At 43.3% G+C, this 26,190-nt stretch overlaps 3 protein-coding genes across 4 annotated transcripts; 2 read left to right on the top strand and 1 right to left on the bottom strand.

Annotated features, from left to right (window-relative positions):
• The first annotated feature begins 348 nt into the window (after positions 1–348).
• nup155 (nucleoporin 155) lies at positions 349–12,874 on the top strand. 2 transcript variants are annotated; one of them, XM_018685213.2, is made up of 34 exons: positions 349–515; positions 749–915; positions 1,258–1,395; positions 1,549–1,645; positions 1,814–1,884; positions 1,973–2,065; positions 2,661–2,924; positions 3,018–3,091; positions 3,189–3,280; positions 3,386–3,483; positions 3,596–3,763; positions 3,908–4,008; positions 4,259–4,429; positions 4,517–4,627; positions 4,821–4,915; positions 5,009–5,094; positions 5,207–5,348; positions 5,481–5,547; positions 5,637–5,752; positions 6,112–6,215; positions 6,462–6,595; positions 6,794–6,985; positions 7,260–7,398; positions 7,552–7,687; positions 7,778–7,931; positions 8,024–8,128; positions 8,353–8,507; positions 8,711–8,840; positions 8,927–9,040; positions 9,140–9,260; positions 9,346–9,456; positions 9,813–9,949; positions 10,088–10,194; positions 11,524–12,874. In XM_018685213.2, exons 2-34 carry the CDS (start codon positions 774–776, stop codon positions 11,660–11,662), a joined length of 4,104 nt encoding a protein of 1,367 aa, XP_018540729.1. In that variant the 5' UTR covers positions 349–515; positions 749–773; the 3' UTR covers positions 11,663–12,874. The 2 variants fall into 2 exon arrangements, with proteins under 2 accessions (XP_018540729.1, XP_018540728.1); XM_018685212.2 differs by having other exon boundaries at positions 8,024–8,131.
• Positions 11,877–15,420, bottom strand: LOC108888963 (rhodopsin). Its single transcript, XM_018685215.2, has one exon. The coding sequence runs from the start codon at positions 14,743–14,745 to the stop codon at positions 13,600–13,602; it is 1,146 nt and encodes a 381-aa protein (XP_018540731.1). The 5' UTR covers positions 14,746–15,420; the 3' UTR covers positions 11,877–13,599.
• zdhhc8a (zinc finger DHHC-type palmitoyltransferase 8a) lies at positions 13,872–26,190 on the top strand. The gene is given in 12 exon segments (XM_018685214.2): positions 13,872–13,961; positions 16,549–16,700; positions 21,720–21,841; positions 21,941–22,098; positions 22,541–22,713; positions 22,822–22,924; positions 23,132–23,223; positions 23,325–23,454; positions 23,574–23,688; positions 24,209–24,321; positions 24,442–24,576; positions 24,578–26,190. Coding segments are annotated over 11 exon segments (2,400 nt in total). The 5' UTR covers positions 13,872–13,961; positions 16,549–16,596; the 3' UTR covers positions 25,733–26,190.

The raw sequence follows: 26,190 nt of genomic DNA, 5'->3' as shown, positions 1-26,190 counted from the left end.
ACTATGTCTTCCTAGGGGAAATGCATTTTGAAATGATAAAGACTTGACAAACATTTATTCAAGTATATTGTTTAATTGAAAATATATTATTTCTGTCCTATAATGTCAGTAAAAAATATATTGAAACGTACTTTTTTAATTAATACTTTTCCACTACAAGCTAGGGAAAGTGGTTCAGTCAAATTCGGCCTTTTTTTATTTATTTAAATGATCGTTTTTTAAACGTGTGTGTGTACATCTGCATTCCTGCCTGGCGACTGTTACGCACAAACTTACATTGACCAGTGGGTGGCAGCACGACGCTTTACTTCGGCCGGTCTGCGAAAATTAAGGGCACGAAGAAGAAGATGATCCACCGGAAAAAAACCTTTCGCCTCTGCCGCTGTGCATGAGGTTGGCGGGCTGCTGGTTGTATGTGTGTGTGTTGGATGTATTTGTTTAAATTTTACAGCTGGGCCGGTGAACAAAACTTCCTTGCCGAATAAGTCAGTGTCACGCGGAGTATTTTCAGTCGGGTAAAGCATCGAATTCACTTTAAAACACTTTATTTCACACTTAGCTAGCATTTAGCTTGTAGCTAAATAGTAAGGTTGTACTGCTAGCAGTTAGCTAACTCACCGGTATCCCTCTACTAGCTTGCAAACATTAGCTAACTTATAGTACAGTGGATTTGGCAGTATATTCCTCTGCTATTCAGGTATGACACCTCGGCTAACTTTACTAACGCTCTTGACCTTTATCTCTAAAGATTCGTAAACAGTGGTAGCCCAGCCATGCCGTCCAGCGCTGGACCCAGCAGCCCCGCCGCTGCACTCGCAGAAGCGCTGGAAAACTCTGCCCGGCTGATTGACAGACACCTACAGGATGACCGCTGCTTTCCTGACCTGTCGGAGTTGCTCAGCGTCCCCTCACACAGTAAGTCATGAGGAGGGATAGAGCACAAGAGGAAGAAAAGATCTCATAGTTGCTACCAGGCTGTGTGTTTCTGTTAACTCCAGGGCTGCCATGTTATACAATGACTAAAACCAAATGTCTCAATAGGTTATAACTAAAGGTTACATAGGGAAAACACATTTCAACAGATAGAAAATATAAGATGACAAAATACATCTGGTCGTCAAATTTCACACGGTTCTATACTAGAATATGTTTATTTAAATGGGACATTACGATTTGACCACAGAATTTGGTGCTAAAATGCTGAGTCTGTGGATAGTGCATAATCAGACTTATTGTTTTTGTTGATTGTGTTGATAGATATGCCATCCCTCTCTGGAGGGTCAGACATGGACTACCCTCTCCAAGGACCAGGTTTACTGACTGTGCCAAACCTCCCTGAGCTCAGTGCAGTCCGCCGAGTCCCTCTGCCACCTGAGCTGGTGGAGCAGTTCAGCCGTATCCTTTTGGTCATTTAAGAGAAACTGTTCGAGTGCTTTCAGTTGGACACGCAGAGTTTTCATCCATCACATTTACGGTGAAAACTGTAAAGATGAATGGTCTTGTTTTTGTTACCCAAGAAATTTGACTTTCAGCTTAACCATTTCATAGATATGCAATGTAACTGCATGATGGGAGTTTTCCCCGAGATCTGTCGAGCGTGGCTTACTATTGACAATGACATCTTCATGTGGAATTATGAAGATGGGTGAGTATATTTATAGTTTAGGAGATTGGGTGATGAGATCCATGATAAAAATAACATGTAACAAGCTGCACACAGTGAAATTAGATGTGCCACTAAGTCCACTGAGAATTAATTAACAAACCTGGAGTGACGATAGTTATTTATTTTTGTCTGTTGTGTTCCTTGCAGAGGAGATGTGGCCTATTTTGATGGCCTTATTGAAACCATTCTTGCAGTGGGTCTAGTAAAACCAAAACAAGGTATGTATAGACATTTAAACTCACCATTGGTTTTCATTTACTTTTTTTAAAATCTCAGTGATGTTTATGATTTGTGTTTCCTTCTCAGGGATTTTACAGCCACACATTCACTACCTCTTAGTACTGGCCACTTCAGTGGATGTAGTGATCCTCGGGCTGAGCTTTCCTAAGAGCCAGGCTGGTGAGTCCTTCATACAACTCAGTCACAGTAACACTGCATTTTAATTGTTCCCCTTAAGTATACAAGTTTGTAGATGCCAGAGAAGAACATTCTTCTCTAGATTCTTTGTTCTCAAATTAGTTGAAACTTTAGCCTTAAGGGTTTAACCTCTTATCCTGAATCCTTGTGGAAATCCTGTAATGATATGATCACACGTTGCTACAGTACAGTAAAACATGTCCAACTGTTTTAAAGCCACAGGGAGCATTCAAAATGTTGGCAGCTTGCAGGCATAAGTTAAATATAATGCCACTTACATACTCAGATATACAAAGAAGTGGTAAACATTCATTAGCTAGGCAAATGTGCAAGATTAGGACATCTGCTGTGTTAAAACAGTGTCACATTGTAACTGTGATATGCACACTGTTCAGAACCAGTACATAGATAAATGTGTTTTTTTTCTTGATATGTTCCTTGAATAGACATCAGGCTGAAGTATGAAGGGGACTGATATCCAACATTTTTCTATTTTTGTGCAACAGTGCTATTAATACCCACATGTACCTGTGATGGTTTATCTGGGTCACCTTTGTATCTCTCTTTTTTGGTCTAGGATTGAACGACAGTATGTCTGGTGGGATGCAACTGCTACCAGACCCCCTCTTTTCAATCCCCACGGACAATACATACATCCTGTCCATCACCTCCACAGACCTGGGGCGTATATTTATGGCAGGAAAGGACGGCTGCCTCTATGAGATAGCCTACCAGGCCGAGGCTGGCTGGCTAAGCCAGCGCTGCAGAAAAATCAACCACTCCAAAAGCTCTCTGTCCTTCCTCATCCCCTCTGTGCTCCAGTTCTCCTTCTCTGAAGACGGTAAGGAAAGAGATGCATTCCCATGTGGGGCAAATGATGTCTGTGATCCAAATAAACTCTACTTTAACTTTTTGTTGTCCTGTTGCTCCACAGATCCCATTGTGCAGATTGCTGTTGACAACTCCCGCAACACTCTGTTCACACGCTCTGAGAAAGGTGTCCTGCAGGTATGACATTGGCTATCAGCTGTGAGGCTGTTTCTGATCATCATGGAAACTGGTGATTGTCAGTGGGCTGCAATAATGAACAATTTGGCTTTTGCAGGTGTATGACCTTGGTGCTGATGGGCAGGGGATGAGTCGTGTGGCAACCATGTCACAAAGCTCCATTGTTGCAGCTGCTGGAAACATAGCCAGGTATGTCTGGGTTTCTCAAATGTTTCTGTCACATCTGTCATTAACTCTACTCCTGGGGAAGTAACAATTTCTTTCTGTCTCTGTGAAACTCTCCTTCCTTTGCAGGACAATTGATCGTTCTGTCTTCAAACCCATTGTCCAGATCTCTGTGATTGATAGATCTGAGTCCTCAGACTGTCACCTCCTCGCTGTCACTCATGCAGGTGAAGATTACTGAACAGTAGTGAAAATAAACTGAAATTGCGACTTACGTGTAGGGGTTATGTGAAGTATGCTTGTTCTTTACATGTGCCCGCACAAATTGTGTTTCTGTAGGTGTGCGTCTCTACTTCAGCACCACACCTTTTGCCCCTCCACACCAGAAGCACGTGGCAGCTCGACCAAGCCTGCTAGCTTTGGTTCATGTTCGTTTGCCACCAGGATTTTCTGCATCTTCTACCCTGCAGAAACCGTCAAAGGTCCATAAGGCACTACACAGCAAAGGTCTGCTACTTCTCAGTTTACCAGAAAAAAACTCAAACATGTTTTTGTTATAGTGTTCTAAGTTCAGCTCACTGGCATACAGGACAAGTGTTTGCAAGAATCCAGATTTGCTTGTAATGCTTTTTTTTTTTTTTTGTCTTATAGGCGTTCTACTAATGGCTGCTTCTGAGACGGAGGACAATGACATTCTGTGGTGCATCAATCATGACTCCTTTCCCTTTAAGAAACCCTTGATGGAGACACAGGTTGGTACCCAGGAAGCCTACAGTACAGGATTATACACATTGCTTTTACTTTACACACCTTAAAAACACAGTAGCTGATTTACTCATTTTATTAGCTTATTGATTGATTGATTTATTTGTCATTTTTCGCTTGACATCTTGGATGACATTACTTTTGTCAGCAAAGAGCTTGTTTAACCAGCTAAAAGCCATCAAATACTGGCTAATAAAAAACATTCATTATACTTCTCTTTCTCCTGTTCTGTTACAGATGATGTGTAACGTTGATGGACACTCTTGGGCTCTTTGTGCCCTTAATGAGGAGAGGCCAACCAAGATTTTTACTCCTCTAAACAAGGAACAGATCCCCATCACTGATTCGCCAGTGGTTGTCCAGCAGCACAATATCCCTCCACAGAAGTTTGTCCTTCTTTCTGCAAAGGTTAAAACTGCTTCTTTGACTCATCATGCTGTACGCATAGTGCTCAGTCTTTTCTTAAAGTGATAAAACTATGTCTGAATTTTGTAGGGGAGTCACATCTTCCAAAAACTGCGGCCAGTAGATCAGCTCCGTCATCTGCTGGTGAGCTGCGCTGGAGGAGAAAGTGAAGAGATTGAGCGCTTCTTCAAGCTGCACAGGGTACAAACACTGATGTTCACCGTTTAATTAATTTGTAATCCCCTTATCTAGAGGTAATCCTTAAAACCGTGCATGACACACACATGGTCTGCTTGCAGGATTAAGGCACACAGCCTTAGACCAGTGTGCAGGTGTGTTTCACTCACACACACAAAAAATTTACCTATCTGAGTTGTTACTTTGTTCTGTACAGGAGGAACAGTCTTGTGCCACAGCACTGATCCTGGCTTGCTCCAGCGCTGCTTGTGACAGAGAGGTTTCACAATGGGCCACCCGAGCTTTCTTCAGGTCACTTAACACTTTCAATACACAGATGATACTTTACATTTTCTCACACTAAACACAGATTAAAAGCAGCTTTTCTGTTGTTGTCATGATCAGATATGGAGGAGAAGCACAGATGAGATTCCCTGCAGCCATGACGTCTCCCAGTACTGTTGGACCTGTGATGAGCTCTCCAGCTCCTGGTAAATGATAAGTAAATACTGTCCACTGGACTGGTACAAATAAAGACCAAACTCAAACTCAATCATTTCCATCAAATCATGACACGTTTAATTTCTGTTACTTTCCTCTCAGGCATCGTACCCCCAGCTCTGGCCACACCTTTCGCACCGATGCCCTCTGGGTCTGCCCCCATCACGCCCATGTCAGCTGGCCCAGAGGTGATTTTCTCAGGGAAACACAATGGCATCTGCATCTACTTTGCTCGCATTCTTGGGTGAGTACCTCCTGTTTTTGGGTAAACATGTATGCTTCTCTTCAGTCAGAAGTGTGAGTGCTGATGTGCAATGATGGTGTCTATCATTACTGAACAACATGTCCTTCTCTCCTGGTCCTGCTTACCTCTCAGAAATATTTGGGATGGGAGCCTTGCTGTTGAGAAAGCTGTGAGCAAAGGAAATCAGACTGTTAGTATTGTAAGTAGCATAAGCATCAGTGTACATTTTTGGAATGATAATATTAATAGTGGTACTTCAAAGCTGACTGTTTCCTCTTGTCTCCCCAGTTGGAAAGTAGCGTTGGGTCATTTGATCTGGAGTTGGTCCTTCTGGAGCTCTGTGGTTTAAGGGAGTTTCTTGATAAAAACTCTCAGTTCAGTCCGTCCTCTCTTGGTGCTGCAAGGTAAGAGCTCCTTCTCTGCTTGCTTAGTCTTATGTATAACTTATCAGTGTGTTGAAGTTCATTCATTCATTTTCTGTCCTGTGATTCAGTGTTAATTTCTTCTTAAGGCTCACTTGAAATTTGTGACCACATTTGTCAAGTTGACTGGTGAAACGTGTGTAATTCTGTCTGTTATTAAGCTGCAATGAGGAATAAATCAAAGTTGTGTTTAAATGAAGAAGACCTCAAATTGAAACTAAACATTGACTGTGTAGCTAATATGAAAAATGACTTGTAAAAATAGAATTTGCAAAGAATCTGTTTTAACTGAGTTTTGTCTCTCATCTCTTTGAAATAACATGTGTTCTTCTCCCTGTTAGTTTCAGCTCCCCTGCCAACCTGCAGCAAAGGCTGCTGGGATTTATGCGCCCTGATGGAGCCAGCTCTCAGCAGGTCCAGCAGGAGCTCCAGAGGAAATATCACAGTGAGTTATGAGTGCAGCTTTTCTGAATATTGTCAAGGGCCTTTTATTATTTTATCAATAATATTAATAGTATTCTGAATCTTATTTAACATTAATTGAGCGCACAGAAATATATATATATTTGATGTATTAACAATGTAGAAAAATGGGACAGACTTTGTGTTCATCCTTTCTATGTTCCACCTTATGGCTTTACACCATCTAATTCCTGTGTTTGTCTCTTTGTGCTTCCATCTCCGTATCAAGCCAAGGCTCAGGTCTATGAGAAAGTGTCCCTGCAGGGCATCCAGCAGTTAGTGCATCGCTCCCATCAGACTCTTGCCCTCTGGAAACTTCTCTGCGATCATCAGTTCAGCCTCATTATGTCTGAACTGCCAAAGGTAAACGTGTGCACAAACGCTTCCACCTGCATTACAAACAGATGCTCATGCATCATCACTGCATATTCATCCACATGCCTCCCTGAATATAATACCCTTTGATTTTCAGCCAGAAACCTTGTGCACAATGTGAGCTCTTCAATGTTCCCAGCGGTGCTCATTTCTCACTGCCATTTTTTGTTTCTTCTGCATTTGTAGGAGTTTCAAGAACAGATGAAGGGAGCAAGTTTTAAGGATGTAGTAATCCGAGGCAAGGAGCTGTCTGGAGCACTCATCACAGCGCTCATTAATGTCTACATCAAAGACAATGCCCCTGTGGATGCCATCAGCAATCACCTGCGGGACCTCTGTCCCCTGCTGTACAGCAGTGATGACAGTGTTTGCTCTAAGGTACATATACACACAAACAGAGTGTTTTTGGCTTCTTGAAAGTTCTTAAAATATTCTAAACTGAATTGTTTTAAACAGTAAATATGGTTAAATATGTCTTTATTACAGATGGCCTGAGGTTTTTATGTTTTATCGATGTCTTTGTGTCTTGCTTTTGTATCTCTTGCAATCTTGAGGATACTTGTGAGAGCATCAAGGTCATTAAAAGGTATTGATTCACCAACACCGATTCACTGTCTTGGTATTTAGATTGTTGCTCTTGTCTCCCACTCAGGCTAATGAGTTGCTGCAGAGCTCTAAGCAGATCCAGAATAAAGGAGATAAAGAGAGGACACTGAGAGAGTCTCTACGTCTCTATCAGCAGATCAGCCAACACACAGACCTGCCGCTCGTCTGCTCCCAGTACAGACAAGGTAGGGACACACATGAGCCTCCCCTGCTTCCTGTGTTTGTGTAATTGATATGTTCACTAATGCTGTTATTTTTTTATTTTGTTAGATGTCCTCTTTTTTTTTTTTTTTTTTTTTTTTAAGTCCTCCAATACTAATTCTGTTAAACTGTCTCAGTGCGTTTCTACGAGGGAGTCCTTGAGCTGTGTCTCACAGCAGCAGACAAGAAGGATCCACAGAGACTGGGGCCCCACTTCTACAAGAATGGAGAGCCTGAGGAGGACAGAGTGGGACAGCAGGCCTTCCAGGAAAGGTAATACAGGAAAGAAGCAATACACAAATCAGTGTCATTGTAGCTGATTGTTACCAACCTTTTTTTTAACCCCTCCTCTCTCCACTCCAGACTCTCCTGTTATAAGTGTATCACGGACACCATGCAGGAGCTGGTGAACCAGAGCAAAGCTGCCCCTCAGTCCCCCAGCGTCCCGAAGCAGCCCGGGCCGCCTGTCATGACCTCTGACCCCAACATGCTCAGTAATGAAGAAGCTACAGCCCACGTGAGTCATAAGGGGGACAGTTGATGCTTATTTCTTGCCACAACTTTGCACGAGGTCTGCATTATTAATGAAAATCTGTCATTCCTTTGTAGTTTGAGCAGATGCTCGGTCTGGCCCAGAGGTCGCAGGACGAGCTATTTCACATAGCGCTGTACAACTGGCTGATTCAGGCCGACCTAACTGACAAGCTGCTAGAGGTAGTGAGTTCGCACATGTACAGTGTAATCATCTGTTTACACTTGAAATGTAAATGCAAAAATCACTCAAAAGTAGCGTTTGCACATTCTTATAATCCCTGTTTTATTTGGATTCTTTCATATATCCCTATAGCCCTCTGTATATCCAAAGTAAGCAACAATGTCAGTGTGATTGCATGCTGTCTGTCTGATAGCTGCCCTTTCATTTTTCCCCTGTTGTCCAGGTGAATTCTCCTTACCTGGAGGAACACCTGATGCATATGATCAAGCAGGACCAGAGCAAGGTGCACAATATGGACCTGTTGTGGCGCTACTACGAGAAGAACCGTAACTTTGGCAAGGCAGCTCATGTACTGGCCCGCCTCGCTGACATGCACAGGTTTGGATACTCAACAATAATAAGTCTGATTATAGTAGAACATTTTCACTTAACAAGTCTCTAGCATTTATCAACAAAGCTCAACACTGGCTCCTTCACTGTACCCTTGTTACCTTATATATCATATACCACACATTCCTTTTTTATTTTTTAAATGACATTATTAAGAAAAGTACCTTGTTGTTCATTCTCTGATCATTCAGCACTGAGATCTCTCTGAAGCAGCGTTTGGAGTACATCGCCAGAGCCATCCTGTCTGCTAAGAGTTCCTCCTGCATCTCAGCTCAGGCTTCTGATGGAGAGTTCCTTCACGAGCTGGAGGAAAAGATGGAGGTATGTGTGTGGTGGTAGAAATAAACATGATCCGTCTGTGAAAATGAGCATTGTCATCACTCTGTCTCTCTGGTTCCTCTTCCTAGCTGGTGCGTATCCAAGTACAGATTCAGGAGACCCTGATCAGACAGTACTCCCATCATCCCTCAGTGAAAAATGTCATCTCTCAGTTGGATTCTGAGCTCATGGACATCACAAAGGTAACATGGAGCATCAGAACAATGATAATCAGGAGTGAGTCATTTTAAATCGCTATTTATGGATGATGGAAAAATGTTTTTTTCTTTTTCCTTGTGTAGCTTTACGGGGAGTTCGCCGACCATTTCAAATTGTCTGAGTGCAAACTGGCCATCATCCACTGTGCGGGGCACTCTGACCCAATCCTGGTGCACTCACTGTGGCAGGAGATCATGGAGAAAGGCAAGTGTAACCTCAGTAACCTGATTTTACTTGCCGTAATGTGCATTAAATATCACTTCTGATTGTTCTGAATCTTGTCTTTCAGAACTGGCAGACACCGTGGCCATGAGTCCAGCAGACAGGATGAGGTCTCTTAGTTTGAAACTGGTGTCACTGGGAAAGATTTATGCTGGAACACCAAGATATTTCCCACTGGGTAAGCGTTCATACCTTCCTGCAATTATGTGCAGTTTTCCTCTAATTAGAATTTTCCAGCTTGCTGTTCACCATTTTGTTAACAGTAATATAATTAGACTTCCCCTTTGCATCATTTATGTCAGCATGTCTCTGTGGTACAGCTCTGTAGGGTCATGCAGGTGCTCTAGGTGATTGCTTAATTATCCTCCCATTACAACTGGCCTGTTCAAACTTGTCTTCTCTGTGGAGACAATGATTCATTTTTAAACATCACTGGTGCTTGCATGCATGCACAGAATCGGTTGTGTTAGAGGCAGTGAACATGCTGCTGAGTATGTAGTGCTGATTATGTGTTGATGTGTCCTGCGATTGTAGAGTTCCTTGTTAAGTTTCTGGAGCAGGAGGTGTGTCGACTCAACTGGGACGTGGGATTTGTCACCTCCACCATGCAGGAGATCGGAGTACAGTTGCCACGTCTTTTGGAGGTCTATGACCAACTCTTCAAAACACGGGTACATGCTTCAGATCAAATATCACATTTCAGTGCATCTGACGTTAGTTAAAGATGTAAAATATTCTGTTCTTGTGATGAGGACCAAATCGTCTCTCGCTTAATCCAGTATCCTGCTTCATTGCCTTTTCACCTGTAGGATCCCTGCTGGCAGCGGCTGAGGAAACCTCTTCACTTGGTGGAGTGTATCCATGTGCTTCTCTCAGGATATGTGGATGATCCCAGCAGAGTACCAACCTATGACAGGTAATCATCTCTGAGTAGATATTCAGCTGCTGGCCTGTAGTGGGCGCTCCAGTGATGGCCTGGTTTTTACAAAGACATTAGCATAAGCCTGTAGCATCTTGATAAAATTCAAGTAATGCAGAATCCTGCCAAAGAGTTCCCACTTGCTCACTTTATTGTAAGCTGCTCTAGATAAAATCCTGTAACTGTACATAGTGGTGTTGGATAACACCAAGAAACAAAATGCTTTAATAAAAAGCATGCTTAGTTCGAACATTTCTGTTTAGCCATACAATAACCGGGACAGAGGCGGAAACTGCATTAGGGAGATAATTTTCTTCTGAAATACTTCAGTTTGTAGCTCCTTCAGTGCAGTTGTTTTGAATGACTGGCCTGATGATAAATATTACTGACTTACATTCAAAGTGCATTATAGCACCTGGAGATTTTAATCTGCAATAAGAGCAGCCAGTTTACTACAATTGAAATACAACTCTGATCTTGATTTTTTTTCTATATATATATTTTTCCCTCAGTTAGAGGCATTTTTGCTGTTTCCAGGCAACAGATCACGTCTGTCAGTTGCTTGTGTGCTACCAACACCAGCTACTTTTAGGCATTCAAAAACACAGTACCACAGTATCCTTAAACTCCAAATGCCCACTGATGTTTGGTCATGCTTGATGTTTTGTTTGTATCATGATAATTTCTCTCCGTGAGGTTAGATTGCTTTAGATCAGAACTGCTTGTTGTACTTGTTCAAAGAATAGGATCACACTTTTCAAGTCTGTCTCAAAACAATACTCATGCTGAAATATTAGTTGCTGTAATTGTTCCTCCTGTCTATACTGGCTGAATGAAATTCCTTCATGGAATTTTATGGGATTTAAATTGAAGTAATGGGTGACAAAATGCATGAAAATGCTGAGCTGAGGATAATATGACGCTTCTACAGTCTGAGTGAGTCAAATCAAGAGGATATATGCCTACGTTATGGCCTTTTTAGTACAAATTACCCTCTTTGTGTCTCTCTACCTCAGCTTAGCACAGAATCACTGTCTTGGGAAACACAAAGAGGGAGTTTTCACTAAAACAACTAACTTTGGAACATCCCCACTTTGGCTTACCCAGTCTTGTTTCAACCTCGTATTAGCTTGAGCCGGGCTCTGGAACACAAGGGATGTATTTATAGCCAGTATAGACAGAGGGAACAGCTACAGCACCTAATACAGTTTTTCATGGAAAAAAAAATTGAATGCAGTAAAACCAGTGAGCCCAGTAGTGCCTGGCGTGTGACTGAAAACCTGTAATTAACCTGCAGTAAACAGTTTGTTCTCCACTTATTTTCAGACGCCGATTCACTAATGTGTGTCTTGACAACATCTGTGGATACCTCGTGGAGCTGCAGTCTCTCAGCCCGAACTCGGCCCTTCAGCAAACCATCGGCAACTTCAAGTCGCTGCAGGCGAAGCTGGAGAAGCTCCACTGACGTCACTAATGACGGTCTCCATCAGGACAAGGGACAGGTGACCTCTGGATCTCACACTGATGGCCTTAATTCAGCAGCTGATTTAAAAAGTGTGATAACGTTATCAGCACACACAACATGATGATGTTTGTATTCCACAGTAGAGTTTGCCTCTTTCTCCTCAGCCCAAGTGCTCGTTTTTTAGGGACAGTGTGAGCAGGAGAATGTTTTCTGGTTAAAAAAAAAAAAAAAAAAAAAAAAAAAAATGAGGGAGACACATTTTATAACTTATTTAATGCGTTTTGTTAGAAGTCAAAACATTATGCAGGAATGCTACAAGACGCTGGTGGTTGTTCGCATTGTAAGCAAATAGCTGTGTCAGATAACGAAATATGACAAGATATGAGTTACCCGTGTTTATAAAGAAATCACTCTGAATTTTACAGGTTATTTTTCGTATATTGAAGATGCACTTATTGACGATCGATCGGGGATATTTTCATATGCTTTACCTGACTAAAGCCTTTTCACCACAGGGGAAAAAATTTGTTCTACTTTGCCTCCAAACAAACAGTTCAGTGTTGGATGTTGTAATTATGTAAATAACTTGGCCATAATGTCGACCCTTCTGCCAAAGGTTATTCACACAAACATTATTTCCATGTGTATCATTTACAGTGAGCAGTTTGTCTACTTGGCTGATACATTTAACAGTGCCGTCGTGTATGAGTGCTTTTGTGATTGTTTTGAATGTAGAACTTTTTTTTTTTTTTTTTTTTAACAAAGTGCAGTTCACCGTGCTGCACTGACAACTTTGGCCTGGCCTTGAGGAAAAAAAAATTGATAAAACATTTTTATAAAGAAATAAAACTTGTCATCGCTTCTGTGCATGAGGATGTTTTGAAAACACTACACAGCAGCTACTTGTTACCTATGAACCAACAAACTCATGTTCTTAGAGTTTTGCGTTAGGTTTTTCTAAATAATTACAGGATTCAGCCACTGAGTTTTGATGATGTGACACTGCAGAGGGAGTCCAATAACAGACCCAACGTCGTCACTGTTTGTGTTTACGTAATTATCTTTAATTTGATAACAGCACTCAGGGTTTCTTACAGTCATCACCAACAGGGCAGTAATTGCCAAAGGTCTTTTTCTCCAATTAGCTGTGCACTCTAGTATACAATTATGTTTAATTTTTAGCCTCATGAAAAATAAAATGACTTGACTTGATGCTGGGCTGATTTCTCTCTTAATTTCGTAGCGAATCACTAAACCTCCACAAATGCAAATAACATGAATATCAACTAATAACAGAATCAGTGTTTACAGTCCCACCACTTCCATCTAATCAAGAATTATTCCTATACGCATCATGATCCTGCTCACCTTATTGTTTTAACAAGAAATAATGTTCAAATTCATGATGCAAGGCACTTAAAGCATCTTTGTAGACAAAATATAAGTAGAGTAAATTTAGGTTTGTGCTGTCAGAATCCACAGTGTGACAACATCATCATATTAAATGTACCTTTTTTGCTTTCTAAACATCATAATCTTTATTTTACATTGCTCTTTTCAAAGTAAAGGTGCTTCATAGTTGAAAAATAATACTGAACAAATGATAAAGCATTTAAATAATGTGAAAAGCAACACCGAATATTACATTTATGTATCATATGTACGATGAAGGATAGTAAGATTTACATACAGGGACTAGATAAGGATAGGTAAGGACTAAGTAAGGATCACAATGTTGTCTCACACTTAAAAGATGATAGACTCTTGAGATCATCAGACTGCTCATATCAAAACTGTGGAACCCTGATAATATGCAGGTTTCTTTTAGGGGTTTGGGGCTTCCTGAGTGGATTTGAGAGGCAAACATTAGAAGTTGAAGACCTCTTGAATAAAACACTAACAGTGAGTACAGCAGTATGAATGCAATGTGCACATTTCTACCTTTTACACGAGCAAGAAAGCTTTTTCACTCCGTACAGGTATATGTAGGGGATGATGCAGGTGTAGGAGGCTGCGATATAGCTGGCCACCTCCACCACTATCGACGAGGTGTGGACGCTGTTGGTGATGCGCAGGAGCAGGTGTGTCAGCCAGCAGACCAGGAACACGCTGGCCACAGCCACCACGCTCTTGGCCGCCCTCACCTGAGTGCTCGAGCTCATGCTGGCCTTAGTTGGCACCTGTCCGGGCCTTGAAGGATTTGGTTGAGCTCCAGCTCTGCTGTCGGCGTTTGCTTCCTTTTTGGAGGGAAAGCTTTGGGAACTGCGACCGGACTGTTCATTTGGACAGGAAGAGCCAGGTACGCCTGTATAAACGGTGTTCAGGGATTGGGAATCTTTGAGATCTTTTGAGGCGCCTGATGCAGAATCGGCACTGGCAGAACTCTGGTCGTTTTTGTTTTTGATGCTCTTGTTTTCATCTTTAACGATTTCCTTGCCATGGTCAGTGTTGTGACCCCGTATGCGTCGCTGGTTTTGAAGCAGAGTGATGACAATTTGGATGCTGGCAAATACAATCCCTGCAACAGGCAGAGCATTAGCCAGGGTTAAGTAAAAGATCTCGTAGGTTTGCTGGGCAATTGCATTAGGGAAGACATCAACACAGTCTTCGTGGCTCTCATTTGCTCCCTCAATCGTGACAAAGAAAAAATGCGGGATGCTGAAGACCACGGCCACCGTCCAGCTCCCGGCCAGCAGGCAGCCCACCAGGCAGAGGTTGTCCAGCTGCACGGGCGCTCCCCCGCGTTTCAGGGAGCCCACCAGCTTCTGGTACCAGAAAGCGCTGATGAAGAAGGTCGTGTAGATGCTGCTGGTTTCGGAGAGGTCGGCACAAAAGCGAAACACACCGCAGAAGGTCTGCCCCAGGAACCACCGGCCGGCAAAATCTGCCATGGTGTCGGGCAGGTCCACCAGGTAGTTGGTGATGAGGTTGGAGACGGCCAGGTTGATGAAAAAAACCTCGTTGGTGCGGATGCCTGACTTCTGTCTGGGCAGGGAGCGTATAGCCAGCCAGTTGTTTCCCAGGATCCCTGCTAGAAACATGAGAGCTCTGATGATGGACTCAACCAGCTCTTCTACAGCCATCGTTTTAAAGATCAGGCGACAATTTTGCTTTGTCTTCGCTCTCAGATGACAGAAGCCTGACTGGTCTCACAGCTCAGTATGTGGGATGCTTCGGTCTTTTAACATTTATAGAGGATAGTAAGAAGCCCAACCCAGTCACATCTGATGTCTTATCATTTTGTTTTCCCTCATGGAGCCTTAATCATGTAGTCCCACTGAGATGGAGGTGTTTTTTTTTTTTTCTTATGACAGGCCCTCCCAAGTAGCTTCCCCTGACTAAAATCTGAGCATTCACTGTGGGAGTGCAGCGATCAAAGCCCCTGGAGAGCCACCACTCAATCCTCTGATAAATAATATACAAAATGTTACTTCAGGTGTATTTCATCATTGTTATTCCTGTGCTTTAGAGCAGTTTAGTTAATGCCTCATAGCAAAATCTGACAAAACAGACTCTGTTATGTTGACCCATTAGATTTTTGGGTTGAGTTCCCGCATGCAAATGAGATCTTAACTTCAGTTCAACTCTCCTTTTAGGTTTGCGAGAAATCAACACGGCTGCTTACAGCTGCCACAGAGCGAGAGCCTCATTTATTCTCCACGCCAGCAACACTTGATTTTTACACCCCAGTGGCAACACAAATTTTGTGAATTTCTCTTTAGAAGTTCACAAACACTGCAGCTCACTGTCTGATAGCAATTTCTTAAAGTGGTTGCACCCCCCCCACCCCACCCCATTTCTTTTTTGAAGTATAAGAGGTTGTTGTTTAATCCCGGCAGAACTTTTTGCCACTTCTTTCTAGTCAGGCATCCTTAAGGGTAAAGCACATGGATTTCTCACTTTCTAAAAAGCCACCCAGTCTGCAGTTGTTGACGTTAATAAGTCGTTAATAAATGGATTTTGGCCCAGATGCTCTGCAAACCTCTTGCAGTTGGTAAGTGGACTAACAATCCATTTGTTTTCCCGATGAAGTTAAAGTTCCATAAAAGGACAAAGTGAGTGATGCTGGAGGAGGATTTTCCACAACCTGGCAACCCAAAAGCTGTTCTTATTTAAGTCATAACTATACTATAAAGCACTAATAAATGATTTATTTACCACTGACAAAGCTTTTAGTTGCACTTTCGTAAAGGATGCTTCAAGTACAATTGTGAGGTACTTGGTATGGTTTCATTTCAATAAATGTTAATTGTACATGACCTAGTTCTAATTAGCTCCATCTCCAGCAGCTGCAACAGTAACGTGCTACTTGCACACTGATGCTTCAGTATTAATCACCTAATGGTGTCCCCCACTGCTCCCCTGACCCACATCAGATCATATTTTGGTTATAACTCTTATATATTAGAACTGTTTATTAACATGAACAGTGGTCGTGGTTGACTAATTTCATGGGGTGGTGAGAAATAACGGCAAAGCTTACATCTCATTCTATTTTTTCTAAGTGTTCATCAGGTCACAGCGGGGGGTCTCAGTCAGTGTGTAGTAGTGCCTCGCGTCATTCAGGAGTAAAAAGCTCCACCTTTGGGATAAACCGGAGGCGGCATCTGTGCGCCGCTGCCTGCCGGGACAGACAGGACAAGACCGGCTGCTGGACCGCTGCTGCTGCTGCTGCGGGGTGGTGGTGGTGTTTCTTTCTTTCTTTCTTTTTTCTTTCTTTTTTTGGAGAGCTTTAAATTCTTTTTTTATCCCCATTTGACTATGATTTTCGTTTTCCATCGCTCTGTGATTGATGAAGGGCTTTATCCGAAATACACACAGACGAACAACGACACTTAATCCCGGTGCGTTCACGGTCGTTTTTTTTTTTTTTTTTTTGTCGTTAGTATGAGAGTACGCTGGTGGTGAGTGTGGAGAGGACAGGACAGGACAGGATGCCCGCCAGCGGCGCCGACTCGCTGAAACCCAGCGCCTTCATCCCGGTGTGCACGGCCGCTTGCCTCCTGGTCGGCTCTACCTCCCTGTTCTTCGTCTTCACGTAAGTGCGACCCCAAGAAAATGAAAAGTTGGTGACATGCACTGTTGGTTTTTGGCTCCACGGAGAACTCATACCCATCCATGTGTTTCAAACAGACACCCATCACTATTCAACCATCATGCCTCAGGTACCTGTCATTCAAACATGTCTGTATATGTTGCATGTGGGGTTTAACTGAGACTGTAAAATGCTGTCCTTATCTTCCTCTCTGGCGTCTTTAAACACTTAGTATCAACTCTACAAATTTATTTTCAGTTTATCTCCTGCATTCATTAAAAAAGAGGCTTAAAAGGCACCATCTTCCCCTTCAGTCTGAAGGCAGAGCCATCGGGGGCGGCTAACATCTGACCCGGTTGGCTCAGGGTGTGTGGCTGTAGTCTGGGTGCCTGCCCGGTGCACCCTGAGGACTCAGAGTGAGCACAGTTCAGGGGGGATAATCAGCATGTATCAGTGTGTCATTTTGACCCACATGTGTCATAAATTTAGCTGGAGGAAATCGCATACACGCTCTGCAAAAGCTTTTTAAAAACCTGTTTGTATGAGGGTCTGATTGAAATTTAAGTTTCAATACAACACTTGGTGGAAATGTCTCCTTATGTTGGCCCATTTGTGAGACTCCAATCATGGCAACACTGGCACGCAGGGAGAAAAAATAAATACAATATCCTGTAATACCCTAGAATCCAATTCAAATGATGGCTGCAGGTTTGTCTGATTTCTTTATATGGAGCATTTTAAAGCCTTTACTTATATAGGCCTCCAGTAAGAACTATAAAAGAAGAGGGAAAGCACCCTAATTTCTATATGGAAAAACCCTCAGATATCCGCTATCGACTTGCTGCCACCTCATCAGCTCTATTCCAGTCTACTGACCCTTGACCTCCGTAACCATATCTGTCCTAGTTTCTCCTGTATTCTCCATCCGTGCACCGTTTCCACTGGAATCTGACACCAGATTGGGAGTACGGGGATTAGGATCCTCTGGCTGATGCCATGTGATCCCCCATCCACCCCCACCCCCCCATCTGGAAAAATGCAGGAGTGTGTGATCTTTGAATTTACCATCGGCAGATATTTGACAGCCGTCTTAATTGCCGCAGTCATGAGACTTTTGGCGCTCAGAATCGTGGGCCAGGAAAAAGGTTGAGAAATCCAGACTGACTCCATCTATACTCTTTAAGAGGAAGGGGGGAAAAAAAATCAATGGCCTGCTGACGTGATGGATTGAAAAGAGATCACTTAATTGGGACTGCAGTGCTAAACCAGCAAAAACCGGGACACTGCAAATGACTGAACGAACGAGTGATGAATCTGCGTCTTATGGGACGAGAGATGCATTTGGGCTGAAATGACCTTATTATAACCTGGAAATGTTTTTTTAATTAACAGTCCAGTAGGATAGAGCTTCAGATTTTCTGACCTCATGGGCTCTAAATGCACCTGGACTAGTGTGTATTGACCTCTAAATAACCTCACCATCTAACTGGCTCTGCAGGTTCAACTTGTGTGTGAGTGTCAGGCAAGAGTCAGAACAGTAGACTTACATGCTGTTCATATCAGTGCTAAGCAGGAAGTTAGAGACACTGTCTTTCAGGAGAAAATTGGCAGAAACTCAGTGTCTCGTCGGCTGCCAGCGAATATCACAGTTCTCTGATATGAGCAATAACTTGTTTGATATCCTGCGTATCTGCCAAGTCAGCAGCTGCAGCTGGAGCGACTCCCTTCCTCCAAAAAGCAGAGATGGACAGGTGCCACGCTCCGTTCCGCCCCGCGTCAGTAACACTGAGTGAAAAGGACATCACCCTGGCCTTTACCCTGGTTACTCTGAATCATGGGAACATTATAGTAATTGTGGAACGCCAGCCAATCAGCCCCTGTGTTCACACCTCAGTCTCATGAACACTTTATTTTAACAAAGTCTCCACTGCAGAAGAAATCATGTTTCATCTGGTAACGCAATTATCAGTGTTTGCGTAAGTAGTGCGAGCATGCATGTTCCCATTTCTGTTCCTACTGCAGGTTTTGGTGGACTCAAAAGAACGACCTTTAGAACTGTAGAGGCCCTTTTGTCTTCCTTTGCCTGATAAAAATTCATCAGTTGCCGGTTTCCTGCTTTTGTTCCTCTGACCGTGAACTTTTGTTTGGGTTAGCGTTTAAGGTTTTGTGCATTGTTAAACTCAGGCAGGTCACCACGCCCCAACAAAGACCACAGACATCAGAGGGACTCTGAAAAATGTCCCTCGCTAATTAAGTTTCATTCTGGCCAGACTCAGAAATTCTTGCTTATCTACTGAGTAAACCTTGTCTTGTAGAATTCTGAAATATATTGCAACTAGAAAAACCTAGATTTCCTCACAATAAAATGTGCTCACTTATGCTGAAAATTGCTACAGTTTACAATGTCATAAAATAAGCACAAGCATAAGCAGTGAAAGCAGTTAAGCTGAACAAACTGTGTGTTCAGAACACTGAATTATATTAAAATGGCTTTGCTTGTATGTAGTAGTTTTATACAGCCACACTAAGTGCTGTCACCTCTTTTCGATGGTGCACAGTGAGCAAAGACGAAATGTGGACTACACAGAGGTCACAGATCACAGATCAGTTTTGAGTATTTATTTGCAACCAGTGTTTTCTGGAAGAAGCCCCCCCCCACCCCCAGCCACCGCTACCACGCACCCACCCACCCACTCATGGTTGCCAGCCTGTAGCGAACTCGCCGCTTGACCGACACTGCGCAGTGTCTGCTGTGCCACTGACCCACTGCGGGGATGAGGGCAGTGTGCAGATTGCAGAGCAGCTTACTGTTCTGTGTGATTTAATACAGCTCTGCCCAGGCTGTTTCATTAGGTGGGGCTTGTCTTGCCATGCTGCAGTGTAATGAACTGTCTCTCCCCTGCGGTCCAGATGGTCTCAGACCAATGATGTAGGGTTCACTGTCCATGCAGAGGCATCTATCTATCTATCTATCTATCTATCTATCTATCTATCTATCTATCTATCTATCTATCTATCTATCTCTATCCATCTATCCATCCAGAGTAATCATTTTACAGTAGATTAGAATTAACAATGAAAATCATATTAGTTTTGTGGGTTTCACTTAAGCAGACTATGATGAGAAGAGCATTAAATTAACTAACCAGCTCCACTTACCCAGCTTAATGTAACCGATCAGCTATGACAGTTTAAGCACATGTCAAACACAAGCATATTTAGTGGGAGAAACTCGCACACAAATCCTGAATAGCAGCCTTGGGGTGGGGGGTGGGGGATCATATTAGGCTCCTTAATCTTTTTGTCACACAGTCACTGCTTCACAAGGTTCTGATAATTTCTTTATGCTAAATGTGTTGAAGTCTACAGTTGAAATTCTTGTTGTATTTCCTCATCATCCTCTGAGCAAATGCAGTGAATGTTGTGGCATCATCTGAGTCCTCTGCAGTTATAGACTATCAGAAGTGAATTGATTGGATTTATCTCATGGCGTACAGTATATGTTATAGCGTGCTGTGATATGTATATGTATATGGTGGGCCTTGACTTGCATGCTCTGTGTGCTTAGCATCTAGCGGAGGAGTGAATCCACAATGCACTGGACTGGCAGAAATGGTCTGTAATCCAGAGTTTATAATCCAGGGATTACTGGGTTTGCAGCTGGCACGGCATCAGCAGGCGTTCCTCCTGGGACGGGAAGGGGTGGTGGAAAGACCCCTCCCCCACAGACTAAAGCCAGCCGGAGGAAAAGTGGGGTGGGGTGAGGGCGTGGGGTTTGAGGATTGTAGATGCACTGGGATGAAGCACATAATTGAGACAGATGACGTTTAATTTTGTCAGTTTTCACTTTTCATCAGACTTTGTGTTTAATCACTCATATGTGTTTATGGTTTACCTGAAAAAATATGTATGGGAACTGTAACCTGACACTGTACGTTATTTTATTATGTATCGCTCCCTATACTGATAACATACCAAAAACGTAAAGATTTTATTCTTCAAATACAAAAATTCCTGTACAGTATATACTGTATGTAGGTTAAACATGTGATGTTCAATCAAACACTGTTAATATAATCCAGTGAATATTTGTTCCTCTCTGTCTACCACTGTAACCTGATTACACTGCCCCTCCCTCTAATCTCACACAGTGGAGATATAATCATACTCCCTTTCAGTATAACTCAGCTCATCCGCGCACACACATAGACTCACACACTAAGTCCTGGTTCTCTAAGATTTAACATTAGTTTATCAGTCCAGAATCACTACAGCATTCTTTCAAAACTCAATTTATATCATTGAAAATACTTAAAATTTTATTTAACATCAGCTCCAGTGGTCAGTGGAGCTATAAATGTGATCTTCCAAAGGATTTTGGGCGACGGTAATGTGACAGCCTGACAAGTTTTTATTATTATTGTTGTTGTTCGCAGTACTTTTATGCCTTTATTTGATATCTATTATATTATATTGAGATCTGATGACATCATGTTGGGCTAAGGGAACACATGATGGCTTTTTTTCATCATTTTCTGACCAAATGATTAATCAAATAATATTTAACAGATTCATCAGTATCAAAAATAATCCTTACTTGCTGGCCTTTGTGTGTAAAGAGACCTGCATCCCTATGTAACACAGATGCAGTGAACGTCTTACCACTGCTGCAGGGTGCAGAAACATTCAGGAAGATCAGGAGAGACCCAGTCATTTAATCCCTTGTTGTGGGCACTGATGAACACACACTAATACATGCTTATCTTTTACTGTAAACAATTACTTTGGGGATCCACTGCTCCCATCAGAATAAATGGGATGAAGATTATCCCTCAAAATCTTTGTTGTAGCCCTGATTTGTGTTAACCTTAACCTCTAAGGGATGGATACTTGCTGGGCTCAGAAACACTCTCAAACCCTTGATTTATGTCACAAATTCTGCTTCGACTGAGCACTCACTGACAAGAGCAGGAAACTGTTTTCCTCATTTTTTTTCCTGTGTGTGTGTGTGTGTATATTCAGATGCCCGTGGCTGGCTGTGACCATCTGCCCTGCTGTGCCACCATGCTGTGCCATCCTCTTCCTTTTTGTGCTGGCCAACTTCACCATGGCAACCTTTATGGATGCTGGTGTCCTCCCAGTCGGTTAGTAATCAAAGTGACGTTATGCTTACAGTGGGGGGAAATAACTTTCTTTTTGATTTGTGGAAGTGTAATTTTGCACTTTCATGTACTGTGTCCCAGCTAATGAGGATGAGGACAAAGACGACGAGTTCCGCGCTCCGCTGTACAAGAACGTGGACGTGAAGGGCGTCCAGGTGCGGATGAAGTGGTGCGCTTCGTGTCATTTCTACAGACCGCCACGCTGCTCGCACTGCAGCGTCTGCGATCACTGTGTGGAGGTTAGTGCATGGAGAAGAGAAATGGTGTTGATAGTGCTAGTTTTTTCCCACTAAGGAATACTACAAACATGGAGAATTTAAATGAGGGAAATTAGTGGTAAGAGTGAGAAAATATGAGGCATGAGTGGACGGATCAGGGAGAAAAGTGTTTAGGAGCGAGTGTATCAGCGTGTGTGTGAGGAAAGTCAATAAAGGGGGATTTCTGCAGTGAGTGATGGACAGAGTGTGATGGAGGGGGAGAGAGTTCTCATTAATCAGGTTAATCCTTTTCTCAGATCCTTTGTAGTCTTAGTAGAAATGCGATTTGAAAAACAGTTCAGGCAGAATCTATTAAACAAAGTGTATTTAGAAAGCACAGTGGATGTTAGAGTGAGTTATATATGTTTTTTTTTTTTTGTTTTCTGACTCTGGTTAATTTCTTTTATCCACAATCTCCTCCCAGGACTTTGACCATCACTGTCCCTGGGTGAACAACTGCATCGGGAGGCGCAACTACCGCTACTTCTTCCTGTTTCTGTCGTCGCTGACAGTTCATATGATCTGCGTCTTCACCTTTGGCCTCATATACATCCTGCACCACATGGACGAATTATGGAAGCTGCACTGCACTGTCACGTATCCTTATTCACACCGTGTATGTGTGTGTGTGTGTGTGTGTGTGTGTTTGTTCTTTTATATGTGTAAATGTTTATCTAAAGCAGTTTTCCTTATCAGCATTTCCAGTTTGGTAGTGATCAGTATATCAGGGCTGTTTCTTATCCCGGTCCTTGGTCTCACTGGATTCCACTTGTACCTTGTGTCCAGAGGGCGCACCACAAATGAACAAGTCAGTGTTATTTTCAAAATATTCAACTACTGTCTCATTAAATTAGTGAATTATATCAATAAAATCAGTGTTCAGGTCTTCACAGTGGTGTTATTCTGATGCATTTATCTAAAATAAGTGAAAAATATGTAATAAATAAAGACTTTTTGTATTTTCATGGACTAATACGTTTAACAGGTGCACTTTTATCACTTAATGATTCCACAGGTAACTGGGAAGTTTCAAGGTGGAGTAAATCCTTTCACACGAGGTTGTTGTAACAACCTGGAGTATCTGGTTTGCAGTCCTATCTCTCCAAAGTGAGAGCCATTTTTTTCTCCTCCTAATTCATCTTTGCCAGTTTAGGAAGCTGTACACCACACTGACCGACCTGCTGTCTCTGTCTGTCCTGTGACACCAGGTACACAGCAAGGCCCTATAAGAAAACGCTCATCCACGTTCAACCTCCGTTCCTGAGACCAGAGATCAGCAGGCAGATGCCGGTGAAAGTCAGGGACAACGGGATACAGAGTCAAGACCTCCAAACTAAAGTATGCATGAACAGTTAAATATTTCCTCACACAACGTCTGAGGATTGTGAGCTCACTTGTCAAGGGACACGATTAGATCCCTCATGTCTCTCTGTTTTTTTTTTTAAATATCCTGCCAGCAAACCTCAGCCGGAGCTGTCGAGCTGTCAGACATCAAGCAGCTGAAAACTCCACCACCACTGCCACCAAAACCAGACCATGGCCTGTTGAAAAGCCATCTAGCTGCCATGGATGGTACTGTAGAATGACAAATATACAGTGTGATAACCAGACACAGCACTATTTCCTCAGCATACATATTTGTATTAGCACGAACAATTATTCTCTTTATAATGTCTGTGTGTTCACTGCAATGTACATGGGCACTTCCTGTCAACCCCACACACATACTGTGCCATAAATACTGGCTAGTGCACCAAATGTGTATTCATCCGCGACTGAAAAAAGTCCCAGACAAATACACTGTTTATCCCTGTTTGTGTAATGTTTACCAAAAACTACAGTGCCCTGCTGCTTTAACAAATTGTGTAAGATTTTTTAAAAGATGTAAAGTATATATTAAAGTATATATTTGTGATCCATTTTTTAAGATTCAGACATTCAGTAGAGCTGGGGACTGAGTGGCTTTAGCTTCAGAAGATTATTGTCAGCCTTTTCCTTTAAAACTGTCCTTCATGGTGTCATTGCTGGATTGTATTTGTGGATTTTTCTATACTGTTACCTGTAATTAATCCTAAGGTGACTTCTTTTTCAGAGATGGGACATCATACCAAATCCATCATTCCTGTATCCATTCCCACTGTGCCACAGCTACGGCCAGTCCTGGAGGCCATATCCAGAGGATCATCACCCATCCCCCCGGAGCAGGTGCTTTTCAGTCTGGTATTAAATTGTTAGATTGTAGGAGCATGATCCATAACATGTAATTCTTGGTTTGGATCCATGTCTGACAGATACTGATGTCTGGGGTTTTATTGTGTTGTTTAGTTGCTGAAGACATCAGAGCAGCAAGGGAACAGCAAAAGTCCTGACCTCCGCTCTGAGTCCAGAGAAAGCCCTGCGAGAGGCAGACAGCAGGCGGGCCTACCTGTCCAGCCTCCCCTCCAGACCAGCACCGCCTCCTGGCTCGCTGCAGCTCAACTCTCTGACTCTCAACTCCCGCTCCCTCACCCTCAAACACAGCAACCGGCACGCCATGCACGCTGACGGTTTGGGATCCAATCCCCCGCTGGGCATCGTCTCTTCCTCCAGCCTGCTGGCCAACCACAGCAGCAGCAGCAGCAGCAGCCTCTCCTATGATAACCTCATCAGCCCTGCAGACCCTCAGTTTCTGAGAGGGGCCCCTCCAGTCAGCTACCACACTCACTTCATGACCCTGGGCACGGATGGGACTGTGTTGCAGCGGACCCCTCCTCACGCCTACAGTCCTGTGTTTATGGGCATGACCAGACAGTCTCCCCAGCCTCGAGAACCCTCGCCCTCTTTGAAGGGTCTCACCTCAAGGGATCCCTCGCCCTCCTTCCAAGGTTTCATTCAAAGAGACCCTTCTCCAGCTTTTCAAGGGCTGATGCCGAGAGACCTTGCATCCCAAAGTGTAGCAACGCGAGACGTTCCACCTCCAGGTCTGGCCATGCGAGACATGACCTCTCAAAGTCTTCGAGACAGCCTCCGTGATCTTGGTCCGCAGAGCTTGACACCTCCGAAGTCTGCTGCTGCGCGCTACGACAACTTTTCAAAAAGCATCATGGCATCCATCCACGAGAGACAGGAGATGGAGGAGAGGGAGAGGATGCTGCGTCTCCAAGCCAGATCCCAGGCGCTCTATGGCCCGGACATGGGGATCTACGACATCCCCAGCAGGCGGAGTCTACCACCGGACAACATCCGACCCCCAGGCTCCCGTGGACTGACGCCTCCGGCCTATGGCTCCAGGGAGTTTCTGATGAGCACGGGTATCCTCGGTTACGGCATGAGGACCTCGCCCCTGTCGAGCTCCTCCACGTCGTCCCTGACGCGAGGCCCGAAAACCTCCAGCTCCCCTCTGCAGAGCAGCAGCAGCAGCAGCCTGCAAAGCAAAGGCAGGTCTTCCTCTCCGGCCTACTGCCCCACCGACAGACAGACGCAACCTCTCCCTTCCTCTACGTCCACCCTGCCCCGTTTGCCTTCCTCCTCCACCTCCTCTGCCCCGTCCTACGCCTCGTACGCTGCCGCGAAGCGATCCTCGCTCACATACTCCTCTGAGGGGAAGGACTCAATCACCCTGGGAGCCCTGAAATAATAATAAAGAAAACATTCCTCTTCCTGATGGTGTGAATGAATCATCTATGCAGTGTTAGTCTCAGTTTTCACAGCTCCAAAATACTTTGTAAATAAGAGGCCATTTGGGACTGTCCTGTGTGGGAAGGTGTGTGAGAAACAAATCCACAGAGAAGGATTAACTTTAGATGTTTTCTTGCAGAGTCATATGAGTTTGACCAAATCTGAAAAAAGGTGAATCTCAGGACAGTTGTGCCTCCTCTTACAACAGAGCGAGTTCTATAAACTCAGTCAAAGCAGAAGAGCTATGTGAAGAATACAGATACATAACTTATTATCTGTTTGTTTGTGTTTTGATATTGCTTTTGTGAAACAGTGTAATACCATATGATCTAAATTGTCTCCTGCTGGGAAAAAACAACCCTTATTTAATAGAATTTTGTAGTTGTTTATATGAATAAACTTATTTTGTAATTTTCA

Source organism: Lates calcarifer, linkage group LG9 (genome assembly GCF_001640805.2).
Source record: "Lates calcarifer isolate ASB-BC8 linkage group LG9, TLL_Latcal_v3, whole genome shotgun sequence".
NCBI lineage: Eukaryota > Metazoa > Chordata > Actinopteri > Centropomidae > Lates > Lates calcarifer.
This window is presented reverse-complemented; position numbering and strand designations above follow the sequence as displayed.

What these genes read in the sequence shown, in the direction of transcription:
- nup155 (XM_018685212.2), top strand. Translation starts at nt 774, where the DNA reads ATGCCGTCCAGCGCTGGACCCAGCAGCCCCGCCGCTGCACTCGCAGAA. An exon ending in AGCTCATGGACATCACAAAG is followed by an intron (nt 9,041 to 9,139) that starts GTAACATGGAGC and finishes TTCCTTGTGTAG; the next exon opens with CTTTACGGGGAGTTCGCCGA. An exon ending in AGAGTACCAACCTATGACAG is followed by an intron (nt 10,195 to 11,523) that starts GTAATCATCTCT and finishes ACTTATTTTCAG; the next exon opens with ACGCCGATTCACTAATGTGT.
- LOC108888963 (XM_018685215.2), bottom strand. Translation starts at nt 14,745, where the DNA reads ATGGCTGTAGAAGAGCTGGTTGAGTCCATCATCAGAGCTCTCATGTTT.